Here is a 19525-nt window from a genome sequence, read left to right as displayed (position 1 = left end):
CAGGTCCTCTAGATTGAATCCAGTCTACCCAAAAAGACTCCTGAAAGAAACTGATCCATTTGACTGAGACACTGGAGAGGAGGCCTCCAAACGATAAGGAGAAGCAGAAAGGGATCAGTCTTCTGCTAAATTCTTCCTCTAAGTGTATTGCTGTTAGCCCACTCAGACACTCCAGCTCCATAGTATTTTGTTTGCTTTTACTAAAAATGTAAATGTTGGATAGTCATATATGGTACATATCATGGACGAGAGCCACCTGATGAGGAGTCATCAGGTCACTTTGCTCCAAAAGGTATTTTTATATGAATGTTGTTGGTGTTGCAGAAATATCGGCAGACCATGAATGGCCGGACAGTTCGGCAGGAATTTTAGTGCCAAATAGTTTTGAAACAATTCTAACTGTTTAATAAATTGTATATATTTTAAATAGTTACAATATAAATGACAAATCCATAATTATATAGAAATAGAAAACAATTTGAAAGGTGAAGGGAAGTGTGCGTTGAGTAGGGCTTAAATGACCACCTGAGGTGTGAGGACCTGTTGCACAATATAACTTCAGGACGGAAAGCATGTCGAGTCCACAAAAGTTTAACCTCCGGCAGAGGTACGTCTGATAAAGAATTGAGTCGATACAAAACTGAGAGGCATTGGTGCTAGTGTTTACTTCTTAGGTCACCCCAAGCAACACTAAAAGAAACCCTTGCCGTCCTGACTACGCTCAAACAGGAAATTACAATCACTTTTCATGTCTGGAAATATTGTGGATTGTTCTGTTACCCAAACGGTTTACATGTATCCTGTATTTGGAAATTATCTTGACAAGTTGATTGTTCAAAGAGTAAAAAAAAAATGTTTAAATTCCTGACACTTTTTTAAAGACCTATTCGTGTATATTAATATATGTTACTTAAGATGTGTTGGAGATGAAATTATGCCTATCCATACCATTATTTGTGTTCGTAGTCTCTTACATTTTAAGGTCAGTGGAGATTCTCTCAATTATGCTTACAACACTACAGCTTATGTTGTCAAAGTGGGTTGTTGATTTTATAGTTGTTCACTGTTACAGTTTGTCATGTTTTTCTTAACACTTATTGTGACCCATAGCAAATAATTAGAAATGTACAACTATGGATCGCATTTCTTCATTTTTACGATGAATTGCCTTGAATGCAATTATCTGATTAGAATAAAAGCACATGTACAAAATCATGAATTGGGGATTTCCGATTATGGAGTGATTTATGAATTGTTAAGGTCAGGAAGCATTTCTGCATTAAATATCAGATCTCTACGAGCACAGAGAGAATGCAGTTTCATTGTGTGCCTGTTGTATAATTCCTCGTAAGCCCTAGTCTGGGTTTTACTTGTTTTAGTTCATGTATGTTTGCATTAACTGTTTATTTTAACATGAATTACCTAATTGTCTTAAACCATTGCATGCCTGCATTACATCTTATGCCTACAACACTTTTCTTATGTAATGTATGTTTACATCTTATAATTGAAGTGTGGCTGTGTAATTTCAGTTTTTTTAAGCACTTTTTTTTTAAGTTTCTTTTGTTTTCTTTTTTTGCCCCATTTCAGTTCCTAGTGAAATTTTTCATCATGTGCTATTTCATTAACTTCATAATTGAGACCATGTCGAGATCAATTGAACAATAAAAGACATAAAGGAAAACATCTACATATTTGCTTCCAGTATTTACTGCCTCTTTGTTTAAAATAAGGAACAATTCTGTACCCTCAATTCTGAGCCCTCTGAGCATATTTAGTATCCTAAATGAATACAAGGTAAATCAAGTGAACATTTATAATAGTGAGATGCCATATACATACTCATCATTTCAACTTAGTATTCTGCCAACTGTAAATGGCTGCAAAAAGGGCAGTAAATTAATTTACAGGTGTAATTTGTCGGGATTTCTTTTGCTTTTATTCTAAACCCAATTTCATGTTTAATATTGTTGGCTCAGCTGATTCCAATTAGGGGGTGCGTGTTACTTTCTCAAGTCATGCCCATAGAACGTCATGTCCATTCTATTGAGATTGCATCATTTGTTTTAGAGAGGACAGAAGGATTTCATCATATGTAAGTAGACTCCCACTGAGATCTACCCACTGAGTCCTCCCTAATGACTAAGGAGTTACGAAGCTCATGATAAATACGAAAGCCTCCCTTTCTCATGACTTTCAAGTTCATGGCTCAGTCAGCCAAACGTATCAGTTCAGCCCATTAATCTGGGTGCCACAGAATGAAATGATTAAATGCAGGCCTGGACTGGTACAAAAAAATTGGTCCTGGCAATTCTGGCCCACACGGCCTACTACAATAGGTCACCACCCACCAGTGCACCATCTTTGTGGTCCCCTTAAATATGCATACCTACTGTCCCAAAACTACTTCAAAGCTGAGTAGTATGTGCCGTGCTCACTTTCTCTTGACTGTCTCCTTGGTGATCAGGTTGGTGATCAGGTGGCTGTGAAATACACTGTGTCCAGTAGAAGTACAAGTAATTGTAAAAGAAAAATCTCAAGAAGTCAAAGTATTGTTTCAAATTATTAAATAAAATGTAGTAAGTATGTAGGTGAGTGCTCAATAGAGCTACCCCACAGAACAGTATTCCACACCATACTGTATATATTTTAATATTCATACATGGCTGACAATAAACAAAACACAACTTTGTTGCCTGTTGTTGGAAATGTAGACTATAAGCAGACATGCATTTTAGCACAGTACCGTGTTTTATACAGCCTTTTCGCGCATCTTTATCAAGGGAATACTTACACTAGCCTAATAAATTCCACCTTTGCTACACAATGTCGGGTATGTTGAAGATACTACAGGCCCTAAAGCAACCAAGCCTGTTATTTAATGTACATCTGTTGGGATTTTTTTTTCTTTTCACTCCCCTTGGGCTTTGGTATCCATTTTGACGCCCTCATCCATCCACAGATTTTAGGCTATGATCCACGGCGTCTGACACGTGTTCAGTTTTATTTTGTATCAGTGACACCTTTTGAAACTTCACAGGACTGAATCCCATAAGAACAAACGGCAGAACGTGTTAAGGCGAGTAAGGTTTGTCTCAATACAATGTAAACATCTATTTGAAAAAAAAAAAAAACGTTAGATCTATTTTAAAACATTTTAAAATAAAAAGCATTTTTCTATTGTTTTTGTGAATAATTGAAAAGTGTTAAAACAGAGGCAGGTAGCGATTACAATAGGCCCCAAAGCAGGTTCGCGGACATATTTTTATTAGTTTGTACATATTTATTAGCCTATTTGACTGCGCCACTTCGTGCCTCCGTGAGAAAAGTCTTCACATCCATTTTCATTCCTGCACCCAGCCTCTAATTGAACCAGCCCTGGTCACAAATTGGGGATGGAGTAACCTATAAACAGACCAGTGATATTTTGACTGTCTGAAGTCTAGTGGAATGTTCTTACAGTTATTCGTAACCATAATAGGAGGGTGTGTTTCTTATTTATAGAGAGCCTGACAATTACAACTAGATTCGATGACAGTGAAGTAAACGAGAGACATTGGCATTCTGATTAAAACAACTTTGGAAATCTTTATTAATCTGTTTATGATGCTTATTATACATTTATTTGCCATTCGACTTAGTTTTTTCTGACTCCACCTTCTGATTATCCATGATTTTGATGTTTCTTTCGGCATTGTCCACGTTTCTGATGAGAGTTTCCAGCCGCCTCTTGATCTTCTTTTGGTCCTCCAAAGCGCAGCTAATCACAATCATCTGAAATTTCTGATCGATAGGCACGGGCGGCGCCTCCGTTACGCAAGCTGCGTGCAGAGCCATCAGCCTCTTCCTTGCGTCCTCCATGTCGTCGAGCACCTTGGCGGCGATGACATCGATGAGCGCCATAGCTTTTTGTAGAGCGTCCTCCTGCTCAGGGTTGCGAATTGTATCCACAGAAACGTTGACCGTAAGTGTCCTTCCCATGAGACGGTCGGCTGTCAGCGTAAGCTCCTCTCTTTCGCCTATGGCAAAATGGTAAACACTGAAAGGTCACTTGGAGAGCCCTTGCCTAAGATCACCCACGTGGGGTTAATTGACAGCTGTCACACAGTCATCTTTAACATGTGGCTGATTTGGCACGGCCTGTGAGTAAGGGCCCATTTTCTCATTAATCAGAGAGGTAACACAAACATTTTATAAGCCTACCAGCCAAACCTACCGTCACAGATGCTGCGCATTTCTTGGCTGTTCTGTACCGACTGAATCATCTCCAACAAGCACTCCCTCTCTTGCTCCATTGCGGTGGCTGTGTCTCTCAATACCTCCACCCTGAAAAATATTCATCAGAATAAACTGTTAGCCTCTCTTAAAGTCTGGAAGAGAGCGTGTTTCAGATGTGAGTTTATGTTACGCTAATCTCAAAAAAAGAAGGAAGGAAACGCAGTGTAATGCATATTGCTATTTGTTGGCCTTAACAATAGGCTACCTTATACTATCCGACAGAAGTGGAGTACATACAAATCTATTGCTCAACACTGCCAATATACAGATTCATTCAGCTATAGATACATAATGCACAGCCTGGACCACGGCACCAAAACTCAGGCTGTCAAAATCAGATTGCTTTATAACACAGTGTTGTGCAATACATGAAGGTGTAGGCCTAACTAATTCATATGCGACGCCAGTAAAACGTGGTTAACAACATTTATGCAACTCATGCCGCAAGTTTGCAATTGCATTGCAATTATCCAAATGAGGAAACATGCCGTTCACTCGTGATAAAAACTCTTCGGACATATTCAAAAGTGAATTATAACCCCTGAATTAAATCTCTCATGCTTGTTGATTTAACTATACCTCGTCTCAAGTTGGTCCAAATGGTCTAGAAGTCGCGAAGAACGATCGGCCATTGACATAGATCTACTGAACATATTTCCTTTTGCGGCTTCGTTCATTTTCGCCTGGATCTTAGCGTGAGCCATACCGAAGAAACAATTAAGTTGCTGCTGAAAGGAGTCACAACTATTAAGGACAGCCGGGGGAGCAAATATTCCCTGGAGCACGTTCTAGCGGTTTCCTTGACGGACGGCGACCACAGTCAACATTTCCAAACATGGGTGGAAGCTTCCTCCGTTGCCCAGCATACTCCCCTAGTAAAGACTTCAGGGAGTGATTGGGGGAGGGTGTGATTTCAGCAACGGCACAGCCTAGTGAGTGATCTCATAACATGAACAATTCACAGAGGACCTGGACCACATGTAAAGCATTCCAGTTTTATTCAAAATAACTTACATACAACCAAACATAACCCATACACATACCTGTGTGTATGTTTCAGACAACAACAAATATAAACAACAACACAAATTAAATCATGTGGGGTCCTTGCAATATTAGAACTCTTCCAGACTTCTTCTTAAAGCTTCCTCCATTTCTGTGGAATAAAAGCCATAAATACATAAATTGGACATAAATACATAAATAAAGTATGAAAGAAACCAGTGCAATTAATGAATGGGCTTGTACTCATCGTATGGTGTATTATAGCTTTTACACTAGAGCTCTAATTATTTACACAGACTTGTGTGATTGTGTATGTATGTCTTCCAGAACCTGAGATGACACAGACGCCTAATAAGGTAATACAGTTTGTACTAGGAGGACTCCAGTTTAAAACATGTCATTTGTGGACCATTTGTATTTGAATCTAAAACACTTATTAGTCAAGTGTGTTGCACTGCGAGTCTTGGTCAAAAAAAAAGCAAGCCCATTAAAAAAATGAAACTGGGGTGGGATAACGTGGTGGGAAAACGGTTTTCCAAGGGTGATTCTTCTCATCATGTCAAAAAATCTGATTTAATCACCATGGTTATAAAATTCCTGAGCACAAATAAAAATGTGAACATTACTTCCTTTTGTCAGGCCTAGCCAGATCAAAGTCCATAAATCCCACCAGGTCAATACACACAGACTACCCCCCAGGAAACAGAGTTGTGGCAAAAAGGCCTTGAAACCACACCAACCTCTGAAGAGGCAGTGAATGCACCCTGAAGTGATCTATTTAAACATACCTACATGAGGTCAGACTGTTGCGTTCACGTCTGTCAGAAAAAGATGCCAATATCAGCCAAACAGCAGGGACAAAGAAAAATGATCAAATAGTATGTGCGGTGGACACCAACCGTTATCAAAGACTGTGGGCTTCTTTGCTTCCTCCTCACTTAAGGCCAGTGCACGTTTCAAGTCCTCATCGGACTCATCTATAAAGACAGGGACAGGCTTCAAAATACCTTCTACAAAAGACATGGTATATGATGGGGGGGGGGGGGGGGACTCAATGTCAGGCATGTACACACCCTCTTCCGATTTCTTGTCTTCTTTTACAGATGACACCAATGACATGACCTGCTTCACGTCTTCACATTCTTCCACTAGAACAGAGATCAAATAAACATTACTTATATGTTCATACATATTCATACGTATGTGCAAAAGGATTATGTTCCTATTGGACTGCATTTAAGATGAAGTAATATTATCATAATAATATAACCAACCATCCACAAACACAAACACAAACAGCACTTCATCCATCTCTAGAACAACACGCCAGGCTGTTATTATTAACCATGGCTTTTGTACATGCTTTAATGATCAACAAAACCCTTACTGTGGATGTCAGTTGTTGAAAGACACTTGCCATGCTTTTCTGGGCAGATCTCCTCAGCATGCAGTATCTTGGTGCTGGTTGAGGCCTCAGCCCTCTGGTCACAGCTGCGGGAGCTCACACAGGGCTCCAGGGGGCAGTGTTGAGAGTGGTAGTGGCTGTGGAAGGAAGGTACATCTTCATGTTTCTCTGAGCATGCCCCGCACACAACCATAAAGGCCTTCGCCTGTTTCAGCACGCCATGCTTCGTGTGCACGTGTGTCTTGATCTGCGCATAGGACAGCACCTGCTCGTCACACAGGCTGCAGGAGTAACTGCACTCCTGGGCGTGTGCCAGCTGCTTCATGCACCTTGTGTAAGTGGCTTTCGCCTGGTCTTTGGGCAAGTCAGCGCTCATGCAGGGACAGAGGCGGTCGAGGTCAGGGTTCGCATCCGTCACGGTGGTGACCAGCTGATCTGAGAGCTGATCTGAGGCCTGTTGACTGGCGGTGGATGTGCTGGGCTGGGTTGCCTCCAGACAGTAGTAGTCCTTGCTGTGGATGCTGTTGTAGTGCTGGAGGAAATCGTGCTCGGTGTCGTAGAGCATGCTGTCGCAGAGGCCGCAGAAGAAGCGTGTGGTGGCCTCCTGGCCCTCGTGCTCCGTGTGTCCGTGACGGCGCAGCGTGGCCTCCTTGAAGAACTTCTGGGGGCAGTGGGCGCAGGCGAACTTCTGGAAGCTGTGAGCCGTCAGGTCCCCGCAATGCTCGGCCGCCGCCGCCTCAGAGTCGAACAGGTCCTCGCACATCCGGCACAACCACTTCTGCTTTTTGGGAGACGCCTGCCTCGGTCCTGGTCCGGTCCCCGGTCCCCCTGTGCTGGTGGACGCTTTAGCCGATGGGTCTGCACTGGGTGCACTGGCCGTCACTTCCTCTTCCTTCTCCTGGTAGAAAGTGTGACCCTGGTGTGTGGTGCCAACGTGAGCCATGATGTCCTCCATGCGTGGCATGTCGACCGCGCACTTCCGGCAGTGCAGCAGAAAGTTGGAGAGGTGAGCGCCACCGTGGAAGCGACTCATGTGCAGCCGTGTAATGGACGACTCCCCCATCAACTTGCCGCACACGCCGCACTTGTGAAAGATCTGGTTGGCCGCCAGCAGGTGTTTGCTCGCTAGCGCCTCAGCAGGGAAGCGCAGGCTGCACTCGCAGTACCACACCTTAGTCATGCCACAACCAGATTTGCCGTTGTCATGAATGGTACCCGGCCTCTTCCTCTTGGCGGGGGAGCCGATAGAGAACTGGCTGCCTCTCAGCTGCAGAGAGTCTGTTTGCCCCAAGGCTCGTTTGGAGGGTCCTAGTGAGGATGTTGCAGCTGGTGCCCGGTGGGACATCTGGCTCTCCTGGAAATGGCTGTAATGCAGGATAGCCTTCTCCATGTTGCCAGTCGGCTCCACCGTGTGCTGTGTCTGCTGCTTATGCTCCTCAATCTGATCTTGGTTGTGGAAGATCGTGGGGCAGTTGGTGCAGCGGCCTTGTATGATGAGCAGCTGCATCACCTCGGCTACATTCTGTTCTGCTACCGCTACAGCTGTCGCGTTTCTGCAATTCACACTAGAAAACCCAGAGAAACGCAGAGCACAGAGACGACAGAAAGACAGACAGACAGGCAGACCACAACCTCAGTTAACACCTTTGTAACAGAATTTGAGACTGGGTAAAGGTGATCATTTTTGAGACAGAAAATGTGTTGCCTTAATACAATGACAGCTTTTCGACAGTTGACAGCTTTATTTAATGTGTATACACGTGGTATGTACAAATAGGTATGAGAGTGTGTGTGTGTGTGTGTGTGTGTGTGTTTGGGTATCGAGTGGGGTGGGGTGGGCCACTTACTTGAAATGTGCACGGGCTTCCATGTGTGAAGGCAGACGTTTTTGGCAACCTGAGCATCGGACACTGAAACCCACCTCTTTGCACAAGGCTATGAGGCGGTTCTTGGCGTAGCGGGTGACAGGTATTGGTGTGGCTACACTCTTTGAAGCTGCACTCCAAGGAACAGTACAAAAAAAAACGTAATCAAGATCAATGTATCTAGGTAGATCTGGACTAAATCTCTGAATGTGGCACAGCTTTTCTCTTTCAGTTCAACTACACCAGCAGTCTAACAGTAGCTTACTCTTACAAAGGCTATGGGGTAAAGTAACCCGAGCAACGGGTCCTCTGGAGATGGTAAACCATGTGCGCTCACCAAAGCCTTTAATGCATTCCGAGAAGTGGTCTTTCTCCGCCATATGCTGAAGGCACTCATCCCTGATGTTAAAGAGGAGGCAGCAAGCTGGACAAGCAAAGCACACAATTTGCTGACAGGTCTGAGAGCTTCCATGACTCCCGGGATTAGAAGAGGTCATCTGTAGAAATCAGAGCAAACACACAAACAAACAAACAATCACTAACTCAATGCATTCTGGCTCACTCATTCAACTCACACAACAAACACCACCTAATTCCTACAGACTGTTTTCAAAATAGTAAAACCTACTAAACATATGTGGATAGAGACACACATACCTTAGACAGCTGATGCGCCCTCCATGAATCTTTGGTGTCAAAATGCCAACCACAGGCAACACAAGCATACTGAACTGAGGGGTGCCCCTTTAGCGTGATGTTGGGGTCACACGGAGAGTGGTCAAACCTGGACAAAAACCCAGAAGATAACATAACTCAACTAACTAATAAAAACTCACCCATGTTTCTGTGTTATGGTAAACCACTCAGTAGCGTATAACGCATCTTAAAGCTCTAACCTTATGAGGTGTCCCTCCAGAAGAGCTTTGTTATCGTACACACGGCCACAGTTGACTACGGGGCAGGTCTGAGGACTGGACTTGAACATTGCAGCTGAGGCTGCAGACTGCCTTCTCCAGCCGGTACCACTGTTAATAACTCCAGGCTTTACTCCTGCACCAAACGTCGAGGCGAAAAAACGGATTAATATCCAGCACCACTTCAGCACTTCTCTGCCTCAGTGTCATTTCATTTCTACTCTTCAATATCCAAGTTATAGCTTATAATCTCCAGTGAGGCATATCCACCTCAGCCCTTGAGCAGAATACTTTCCAAAGGACTCCTGTTGCGTCTCAGCTGCTTGTCACGGTACAGTACCTTGCCATGCTCACTGCGGACCATGGGAGTATTCCAAGTAAGCTTGTGGTTCAGTGACAAACCTGGGTAAATAAACCACGGAGTAAGGGGTAAAGCTCCTAAAAGAAGAGCCCTGTGGCTTTGTCTTGCAAGGTGAATGAAGCCACGGCGCTCTTGTATTAGGAAGTTTATCACTTAGTCTGAGTTAATTGAACCAGGTTTGTCACTAAACCACATCCTTGAAATCCCCTCCCCCCACCCAATCAAAGACAGTCTTGAGGCAGAGTGCTGATTGGTTAGAATTTTTTATGGCCTGGTCTGAGCAACTATGTTTGTTTCCTACAGAATCAGTGCTGTGTACCAGGTTTTTTTTTTTTTTTTTTTTTGAGTACACAGCACAGACAGCTAGAAGACCCTGAGGAGCCTGAGGAGCCTTTATTCTACAAAAGTGTATTAAGTCCTCTGCAACATTTATGAAAGTAAGCAGCTGCTCAGATATTACCTGGCATCTTTAACCACATATCAACACAACGCCTGGCATCATAAGTCTCTCCGTTATTGTGACTGACTGCCAGTTCTTGTCTGCCATGGGCCTGCTGTGACATCACCTTTCTCTGTTTGTGAAAAACACACAATAATCAATAAACATTAGTGTAACGATGCATTTGGTTGCAACTCATATGCTGCCTGGTAAAACACACATTAAGAAATGAATAACCTTGAAGGCCTGGCACTTGTCAGCTCTCTCTTGTTTTTCAGCAGCAACTTGCCGGGCAAGTCTGTCCAAAGTCGAAGTGACCTGAGCTTTGTGCTTTTCAACCTCATCCTCAATCTTTGAAATGAAAAGGAGACGATAAATCCAAATTAACCAAGGGGCAGAGCGGCGATGGATTCAGTCATGACATAAAATTACAATACATACACAGCTCAAATTAAAATACTCACAGTCTCGGGAGGCGTTTTGTTATCATCACCATCATCATCACTGGATAAGTCAATGAAGTCCACCACTGGCCTGAGAGGACCCTCCTAGATTTTAAAGAGGCCGTGTCTCATTGGTGGTTTGTTTTAGCTGCCTTAGTGCAAGTATACTCAGGTTTGGATTGCGAGCTAGATTAGCAGAAAAGGCTTCTTCATATTTATGAAAACTGACACTTACGGATACAAACTCCACATCCTCGTCATCAACATCTACCACATCCGAAGACATGTGTTTCAACCTGCCATGTGAAAACAAACAGATAAAGTTAACTCAGTTAAGCAAGATCGACCTCATCAGTTCAAATAGTGGACTCACTAGAGACGTTACACAAATAACATACTGAAAAGAACAGAAGTAGAGAAAGAACTGATCTGAAATAGGTTTTCTAAGAAAGTCGCCAATGGCAAGCGATGTGTATTACTCTTTACTATTTATACATTCCATGTGCTATGACAGGTCCTTACCGCACAAACATAAACGATAAATACGTACGTTTGGACTGATAACTTGAAGAAATGTTGTAGCTTCCTGCTAGCTAGTTATCCTAGCATAACAAGCCTGCTATTCAACTGGATAGGACCAAGTAGGCTAGTAACTGTTTTAAGATATATATAAATACTGTCTCATTCATAAAACAAAAAGCACAATGACCACACGGTGAACACACAGAACAAAAGACAGAAAAACACACTTGCAGATGGCAATACTTGTAGTTACGTTGGTAAAATCCCTTCTTCTCGTCCTTCCTTCTTCTGTCGGGTGTTTTGGTTTTCTACCAAATATCTAGAGCGTTACTGCCACCCTTCGAAAAAATACGTTCCTACAAGACCAAATGCGGAGAGCATTGATCTATGAATAGTTCCAGAAAATGTCAGCAACTCAGTTAACGTATTGTTTGATACAAATTTTAATATCATTACAGTGCATGAAATGCCCTGTATTGTTATTCCTAGGCTTCTTCTTCTTCTTCTTCTTCTTATTACAGTGCATGAAATGCCCTGTATTGTTATTCCTAGGCTTCTTCTTCTTCTTATTCTTGTTACCTTTTTCTGCGATTAATTCAGCCCGAACCACTTAACGTAGAAACTTCATTCAAACTTTGTCGCGTAGGTCTTGTAAACGACACTTATGCTATGTATTTTTCACTTTTCTAAACTTTATACTTTTTAAGATATTAAAGAAAAACGAATATAAATTTCTCCCATTGACTTACATTGGGCCATTATGACATCATAATAGGGTCTTTAAACTGGCTTGCACCTGTGCTTTACTCTGCCGTGCTAAGGCAAAAGACCGTAACTTCAAGTTTGGTCAAAAATGAGTTTTTGACGTATTTGTAAAATATCAGCAGTAATTAAACAAATGTACTGATATTAAATGTACTACTAACATGCCATTATCAAATTAAAGCCAGTGACATCAGTATTTTGGTTGATTTCACGATGTATAGGCTACCGACAGTTAGCATACCAAGCTAGGTAGCATTACCATTAGAATTGCATGGCAGATATGCTAAGCTATCGGGCTATTCCCCCACCCAGTGCCTGTGGCTAGTCCGAAAAAGGTGCATCTAAATCGGGTAACTTCGCTTGGCGAGCGGGGGCATGTGGAGGGGGAAAATGGGCCTCATTCTCTATCGTTCTCTCTCTCTCTCTCTCTCTCTCTCTCTCTCTCTCTCTCTCTCTCTCTCTCTCTCTCTCTCTCTCTCTCACACACACACACACACACCCCAATGGACTGACATAGATGTTTTATGTGTTTCATGTGACAATTCAAGTTCATTGTTTTATGTGCTTAATGTGATAATTCAATGGTGTGTGTGTGTGTGTGTGTGTGTGTGTGATAATCATTGTATTGGTAATTGTGATAAATGAAATAGTATTACTACTGATTAATTAATAGGGTCATTATTCCATTGTTATCATACCACTGAGCTTTAACATAGAAGTTACTGCCTTCTGCCTTAGTATGCTTCACTGACACCTGTGCCAAATCCAAAGAACCTCTTCTCTCTCTGTCCCTCTCAATTTAACTGTAACTAGGAACATTAAGACACCATCCATTCTCTATTTTTTTTCTCTCCATCTTTCTCTCTGTCAACTTTCTCTCACACTCAATCTCTCTTCTTCACTCCATTTTTATCTCCTTTTTTCAATATTTTCACTCTCTCTTTATCTCTTCATCCAGAGCCACTCTTGTTCACTCTTCTTTCCTTCTTCCACTCTTCTTTCCTTTCTTATTTTCTTCTTCCATTTTTCTTTCCTTCTTCCACTCTTCTTGCCTTTCTTTTTTCCTTCATCCACTCTTCTTTCCTTCTTCCACTTTTCTTTCCTTTCTTCACTCTTCTTTCCTTCTTACACTCTTCTTTCCTTTCTTCTTTCCTTCTTTCACTCTTCTTTCTTTCCTTATTTCCTTCTTCCACTCTTCTTTCCTTCCTTCACTCTTCTTTCCTTTCTTCTTTCATTATTTCACTCTTCTTTCTTTTCTTCTTTCCTTCTTCCACTCTTCTTTCCTTTCTTCACTCTTCTTTCTTTTCTTCTTTCCTTCTTTCACTCTTCTTTCCTTTCTTCTTTCCCTCTTCCACTCTTCTCTCCTTTCTTCACTCTTCTTTCCTTTTGTCTTTCCTTCTTCCACTCTTCTTGCCTTTCTTTTTTCCTTCATCCACTCTTCTTTCCTTCTTCCACTTTTCTTTCCTTTCTTCACTCTTCTTTCCTTCTTACACTCTTCTTTCCTTTCTTCTTTCCTTCTTTCACTCTTCTTTCTTTTCTTCTTCCTTTCTTAACCTTTGCATTTCATGCACTGGTATTTCCTTCAGGAAATGCATTTTCTAGTTCTTGTTACCTTTTTCTGCGATTAATTCAGCCCGAACCGCTTAACGTAGAAACTTCATTCAAACTTTGTCGCGTAGGTCTTGTAAAGGACACTTATGCTATGTATTTTTCACTTTTCTAAACTTTATACTTTTTAAGATATTAAATAAAAACGAATCGAAATTTTCCCATTGACTTACATTGGGCCATTATGACATCATAATAGGGTCTTTAAACTGGCTTGCACCTGTGCTTCACTGACAGCTGCGCCAAATCAAAGGAACCCCTTCTCTGTCCCTCTCAATTTAACTGTAACTAGGAACATTAAGACACCTTCCATTCTCTACTTTTTTTCTCTCCATCTCTCCATCTTTCTCTCTATCCCTCTCAGTCTACTTTCTCTCACACTCAATCTCTCCTTCACTCCATTTTTATCTCCTTTTTTCAATATTTTCACTCTCTTTTTCTCTTTCACTCTTCTTTCCTTCTTCCACTCATCTTTCCTTCTTCCACTCTTCTTTCCTTCTTTCACTTTTCTTTCCTTTCTTCACTCTCCTTTCTTCTTTCCTTCTTTCACTCTTCTTTCCTTTTCTTCTTTCCTTCTTCAACTATTATTTCCTTCTTTCACTCTTCTTTCCTTTCTTCACTCTTCTTTGTTTTCTTCTTTCCTTCTTTCACTCTTCTTTCCTTCATCCTCTCTTCTCTCCTTTCTTCACTCTTCTATCCTTTCTTCTTTCCTTCTTCCACACTTCTTTCCTTTCTTCTTTCCTTCTTTCACTCTTCTTTCTTTTCTTCTTCCTTTCCTAACTTTTGCATTTCATGCACTGGTATTTCCTTCAGGAAATGCATTTTCTAGTTTGTATTGTCTTGCTGTGTGGTTTCCAACCCACATAAAATAAGGAAAAGTGGAAAATGCTACAAATGAGATTCCATTAAATACATTTAGTCCTACAGTGGCTATAATACAACCCCAAATCAGAGAAAGTTGGGACGGTATGGAAAAAACAAATACAAAAAAAAATAAAATAAAGGGTCCTAAAGCACTAGGACTTTCCTGGATGCTGCTTTTGTACCAAATCATGATTACAATGACCTGTTGACATCAATAGTTTCAAATCATTATCTAATTATTCTACCTCATTACTACCCTGTCAGGAACAAGTCCAAAAGCCAGGGTCCTGTCATGGTATGGGGTTGTGTCCGTGCCCTTGGCAAAAGTAATTACAGTGCATGAAATGCCCTGTATTGTTATTCCTAGGCTTCTTCTTCTTCTTCTTCTTCTTCTTCTTCTTCTTCTTCTTCTTCTTCTTCTTCTTCTTCTTCTTCTCACCTTTTTCTGCGATTAATTCAGCCCAAACCGCTTAACGTAGGAACTTCATTCAAACTTTGTTTGGACACAAGGACACTTATGCTATGTATTTTTCACTTTTCTAAACTTTATACTTTTTAAGATATTAAATAAAAACGAATCTAAATTTTCCCATTGACTTACATTGGGCCATTATGACATCATAATAGGGTCTTTAAACTGGCTTGCACCTGTGCTTCACTGACACCTGCGCCAAATCCAAGGACTGTCCCTCTCAATTTAACTGTAACTAGGAACATTAAGACACCTTCCATTCTCTACTTTTTTTTCTCTCCATCTCTCCATCTTTCTCTCTGTCCCTCTCAGTCTACTTTCTCTCACACTCAATCTCTCTTCTTCACTCCATTTTTATCTCCTTTTTTCAATATTTTCACTCTCTTTTTCTCTTTCACTCTTGTTCACTCTTCTTTCCTTCTTCCACTCTTCTTTCCTTTCTTCTTTCCTTCTTCCACTCTTCTTTCCTTCTTTCACTTTTCTTTCCTTTCTTCACTCTCCTTTCTTCTTTCCTTCTTTCACTCTTCTTTCCTTTCTTCTTTCATTTTTCAACTATGATTTCCTTCTTTCACTCTTCTTTCCTTTCTTCACTCTTCTTTCTTTTTTCTGCTTTCCTTCTTTCACTCTTCTTTCCTTCTTCCTCTCTTCTCTCCTTTCTTCACTCTTCTTTCCTTTCTTCTTTCCTTCTTCCACTCTTCTTTCCTTTCTTCTTTCCTTCTTTCACTCTTCTTTCTTTTCTTCTTCCTTTCCTAACTTTTGCATTTCATGCACTGGTATTTCCTTCAGGAAATGCATTTTCTAGTTTACACTTCTGTGATGCACCATTAATGCTGAAAAGTACATCGAGATTTTAGAGCAACATATGCTGCCTTCAAGACGTCATCCTCCACATCAATGTCCCTACCCGGTCTCTCAGGTCTGCCTCCTCCATCACCCTGACCGTCCCCCGAGCCCATCTGTCCACCATGGGATCCAGAGCCTTCAGCCACTCTGCCCCTCACCTCTGGAACTCTCTCCCCCCTGACATCAGGAACATTGACCCTAACTCATTCGCTCTTTTTAAAACACATATCAAATCACACCTGTTTAGGCAGGCCTATAACCTGTAAAGGTCCTGCCAACTGAAGTTGTTGCTGTATTATGTATTATTCAATGTTTTATTCACTGTTGTAAGGCGACCTTGGGTTTCTTGAAAGGCGCCCTAAAAATAAAATGTATTATTATTATTATTATTATTATTATTATTATTATTATTATTATTATTATCCTTTCCAGGGACGCCCATGGATATTTCACCATGACAATGCGAAGCCAGATTCTGCGTACATTTCAAATGCATGGCTGAGGAACAAGAGTGTGCGGGGGTGCTGGACTGGCCTGCCTTGAGTCCTGACTTGTCCTCAATAGAGAATGTGTGGTGCATTTTGAAACGCAAAATGCGACAGCGAAGACTCCGTACCGTTGCACACCTTGAAGAATGTGACAAAGTTACACCTAAAACTCTTCATCACTTGGTGTTTTCAGTCCCTAAACATCTTTAGTGTTGTGAAAAGGAATGGCAATACATTTTTAAATATGTTGCAAAAATCAAATTTGAATTAAGTGTTTATTTTCAAATTCACGAGGTAAAACATCAAATAATGTGCTGTTGTGTTCAATGCAATAAAGGTCAAAGAGAATTTACAAATCACTGTTTTCAGTTTTAATTTAGGGGAGAGTGGGGTGAGATACATATATTTCATGGTCCGTGGCCATCAAAACGGTCCTCTTGGTGGAGCTCACTGTTCCATGGGAGGGGGGACTGGAAGCTGCATATGAGAGGAAACGGGCAAAGTACTCGGACCTGGCAGCTGAGTGCAGGGAGGCTGGCTGGAAAGCCACTATATGCCCTGTAGAGGTGGGGTGTAGGGGCTTTGTTGGCTCTTCAACCTCTCGCCTGCTCCGAGACCTGGGGTGCACAGGAGCTGGCCATCGGAAAGCGACAAAGGAGCTGGCGGAGGAGGCAGAGAAGGGCAGCTTCTGGCTGTGGCTGCGGAGGAAGTATAGGAGCTGGGGGCCGAGTAACACCTAGGGCATCAGAGGGGTTGGCAGGGAGAATTCCCAGCCATCGCTCCGCCACCGGTCGATGTCCTGGGGTTAAAGGAGCGAAACATCAATGACCGGTGGTCCCCAGCTGATGACCCAAGTAGGCCCAAAATGATGTTCAGGTACACCTGAGTTCCAATGGCACCGGAGGAGGTGCGTCAGGCAGAAATGCCCGGCAGGAAGACCACCAATCCTGTATTTCCAAATTAATTTTCCTGGACATTGTCCAGTGACTATTGTGAAAAAGCAGTTGGCGTTCAGGAAAGACTGAAAGACAGCCAGGAAAGACTGGATGACTGCAGGAAAGTCTGCACCGGGAGTGGCGGGCTAGTTACCCAACCCACTAGTCCTGCGAAGGACACCCTAACTTACTACGAAGGCAAATAATGAAAAACAACCCGACGGCCCTCCGAGAGGCGGGGTGGAAGAAGGGCCGAAACGGACAGACCTCACGGCAACGACTGGAACGGAACCGGACAAAGATTCTAGAATAACGAGGAAATGCAGGTGTGGGTGGGAGAAGGTGACAACCTTCAGGGGACTGCGAATCCACCAAGGAAAGAAGGGGTGCATAGCAAGGGGTCAGCAGCAACAGTGCGCTGCAACCGCAGGTCAGACACTAGGAACCAGAAGCCAGGTCTCAAACCACAGAGCAGAAGGATCCAACGCTGCTGACAGAAGGCAGTAGGCAGAAGGGCCGGTGGTGGAGAGCAGTCCCTTACAGAGTGGCACCGGAAACACACCAGGAACATCAGGGGTCAACTACCAGCAAGTATCCCAGAGAAGGGAGAAGAAAGAACCCGGGCGGAGGCAGGCAATCAAGTGGCCAAAAGCCAACGAGTCCGCAGTCTGGCAGAAGCTGGACGACGACATCACGGTCCTCCTGGAGCATTCTCTCCGCGGCCGGGTGGAATCCAAGCAAATCCAAGCTTAACATCTTGGGAGCCATCCTGTACGAGGAGTGTAAGAGCCGATTTGGAGTGGTAGCAGAGAGGCGAAAAGCATCCCCCAGGCAGAAAGGAAGGAGGGAACAAAAGATTGAGCAGTTGGTGTGGAGACGGCGCCAGCTCCGAAAGCAGTGGAGGAAGGCAAGCCAGGAGGAGAAAGAGGAATTGAAGCCACTATGGGAGGAGGTGAGGATGAGCCTCTCCAACCTGAGGAGGGCAGAGCGGATCCGCCAGCGCAGGAGGAGGAAGGAGAAAGAGAGGAGCAACTTCTTCAAGAACCCCTTCAAGCACGCAAAGCAACTGCTGGAGGACAAGAGGAGTGGGAAACTGGAGATCACAAAGCTAGAGCTCGAGAAGCATATAAGGGATCAATACAGCGACCCGGCAAAAACCACCCCGCTGGGATCCCCAGGTTATGTTCCTCGCCCAGCCCCTCCAGTCATCCCGTTCAACACAGCTCCCCCCAAACTCAGTGAGGTTGCAGATGTGGTTTGGAAGGCAAGAGCAGCCTCAGCCCCTGGCCCCAATGGCGTACCGTACAAGCTGTACAAGTACTGCCCAGGGGTTCTGAAGATCCTGTGGAAACTCCAGAAAGTGGCGTGGGAAAAGAACATCATCCCTTCAGAATGGCAGAGAGCTGTCTCAGTCCTTATTCCGAAGGAGAAGAACTCCAACTCAATCGGCCAATTCAGGAGCATCGCGCTACTGAACGTAGAAGGGAAAATCTTCTTTTCCGTCATGGCCAAGAGGTTGACCAGCTACCTCACAAGTAACAGCTACATAGACACCAGCTGTCAGAAGGCCGGAGTCCCAGGATTCCCAGGGTGCGTGGAGCACTCAGCCGTCATTTGGGAGCAAATCCAGAGGGCAAGGAGAGAGAAGAGCGACCTGCACGTTGTGTGGCTGGATCTTGCCAACGCATATGGGTCCGTTCCACACCAACTGATCGACTTCGCCTTGGAGTTCTTCCACACCCCAAACTGCATCAAAGACCTGGTGGCCAAGTACTTTGCTGACCTACAGATGTGCAGTGCCCATCAGGACTTCACCACAGGCTGGCAGCAGCTTGAAGTGGGCATAGCAATGGGATGTTCAATCTCTCCCATCCTGTTCATCGCAGCCTTCGAGATCATCCTCATCGGGGCGAGGAAGATGGTCGGAGGAATGAAACTGCCATCCGGTCAAAGGCTACCACCGCTGAGAGGCTTTATGGACGACGTCACCACCATCCTCCAGACAGCAGCATGTACAACAAGACTGCTGAAGAGGATGGATGAGCTTGTAGGCTGGGCGAGGATGAAGATTAAGCCGTCCAAGTCACGAAGCCTGTCCCTCAGGAAAGGGGTCAGAAATGACCACACCATCTTCACTGCAGGGGGAGAAGAGATCCCTTTGCTCTCGAAACAACCCATCCGCAGCCTGGGGCGATCCTACACAGCGGAGCTCTCTGACAAGCAGGTGGGAGAGGCCGTGAGGAACCAGCTTGCAGACGGCCTGGCCAGGATCCACCGGAGCCAGCTCCCGGGCAAGTACAAGGTAAGGTGCTACCAGC

The 19525-nt window shown here is 43.4% G+C and overlaps 2 protein-coding genes across 3 annotated transcripts; both read right to left on the bottom strand.

The window, feature by feature from the left end:
* Nucleotides 1-3562: 3562 nt before the first annotated feature.
* Nucleotides 3563-5160, bottom strand: bag2 (BCL2 associated athanogene 2). The gene is made up of 3 exons (XM_080849197.1): nt 4858-5160; nt 4217-4326; nt 3563-4019 (listed from the first exon to the last, which is right to left on the bottom strand). The coding sequence occupies exons 1-3, from the start codon at nt 4980-4982 to the stop codon at nt 3622-3624; spliced, it is 633 nt and encodes a 210-aa protein (XP_080705323.1). The 5' UTR covers nt 4983-5160; the 3' UTR covers nt 3563-3621.
* A 122-nt stretch (nt 5161-5282) lies between these two features.
* On the bottom strand, nt 5283-11004 carry znf451 (zinc finger protein 451). 2 transcript variants are annotated; one of them, XM_080848359.1, is made up of 13 exons: nt 10946-11004; nt 10732-10815; nt 10505-10618; nt 10289-10400; nt 9450-9603; nt 9211-9337; nt 8891-9050; nt 8536-8683; nt 6671-8253; nt 6357-6431; nt 6183-6260; nt 6072-6101; nt 5296-5434 (listed from the first exon to the last, which is right to left on the bottom strand). In XM_080848359.1, the coding sequence occupies exons 1-12, from the start codon at nt 10994-10996 to the stop codon at nt 6082-6084; spliced, it is 2706 nt and encodes a 901-aa protein (XP_080704485.1). In that variant the 5' UTR covers nt 10997-11004; the 3' UTR covers nt 5296-5434; nt 6072-6081. The 2 variants fall into 2 exon arrangements, with proteins under 2 accessions (XP_080704484.1, XP_080704485.1); XM_080848358.1 differs by lacking the exon at nt 6072-6101 and having other exon boundaries at nt 5283-5434.
* Nucleotides 11005-19525: the final 8521 nt, after the last annotated feature.

The sequence above is a fragment of the Sprattus sprattus genome, assembly GCF_963457725.1.
Source record: "Sprattus sprattus genome assembly, chromosome: 12".
Taxonomy (NCBI): domain Eukaryota; kingdom Metazoa; phylum Chordata; class Actinopteri; order Clupeiformes; family Clupeidae; genus Sprattus; species Sprattus sprattus.
Note: the sequence above shows the minus strand (reverse complement) of the source record. Positions and strands in the feature narration are given on the sequence as shown.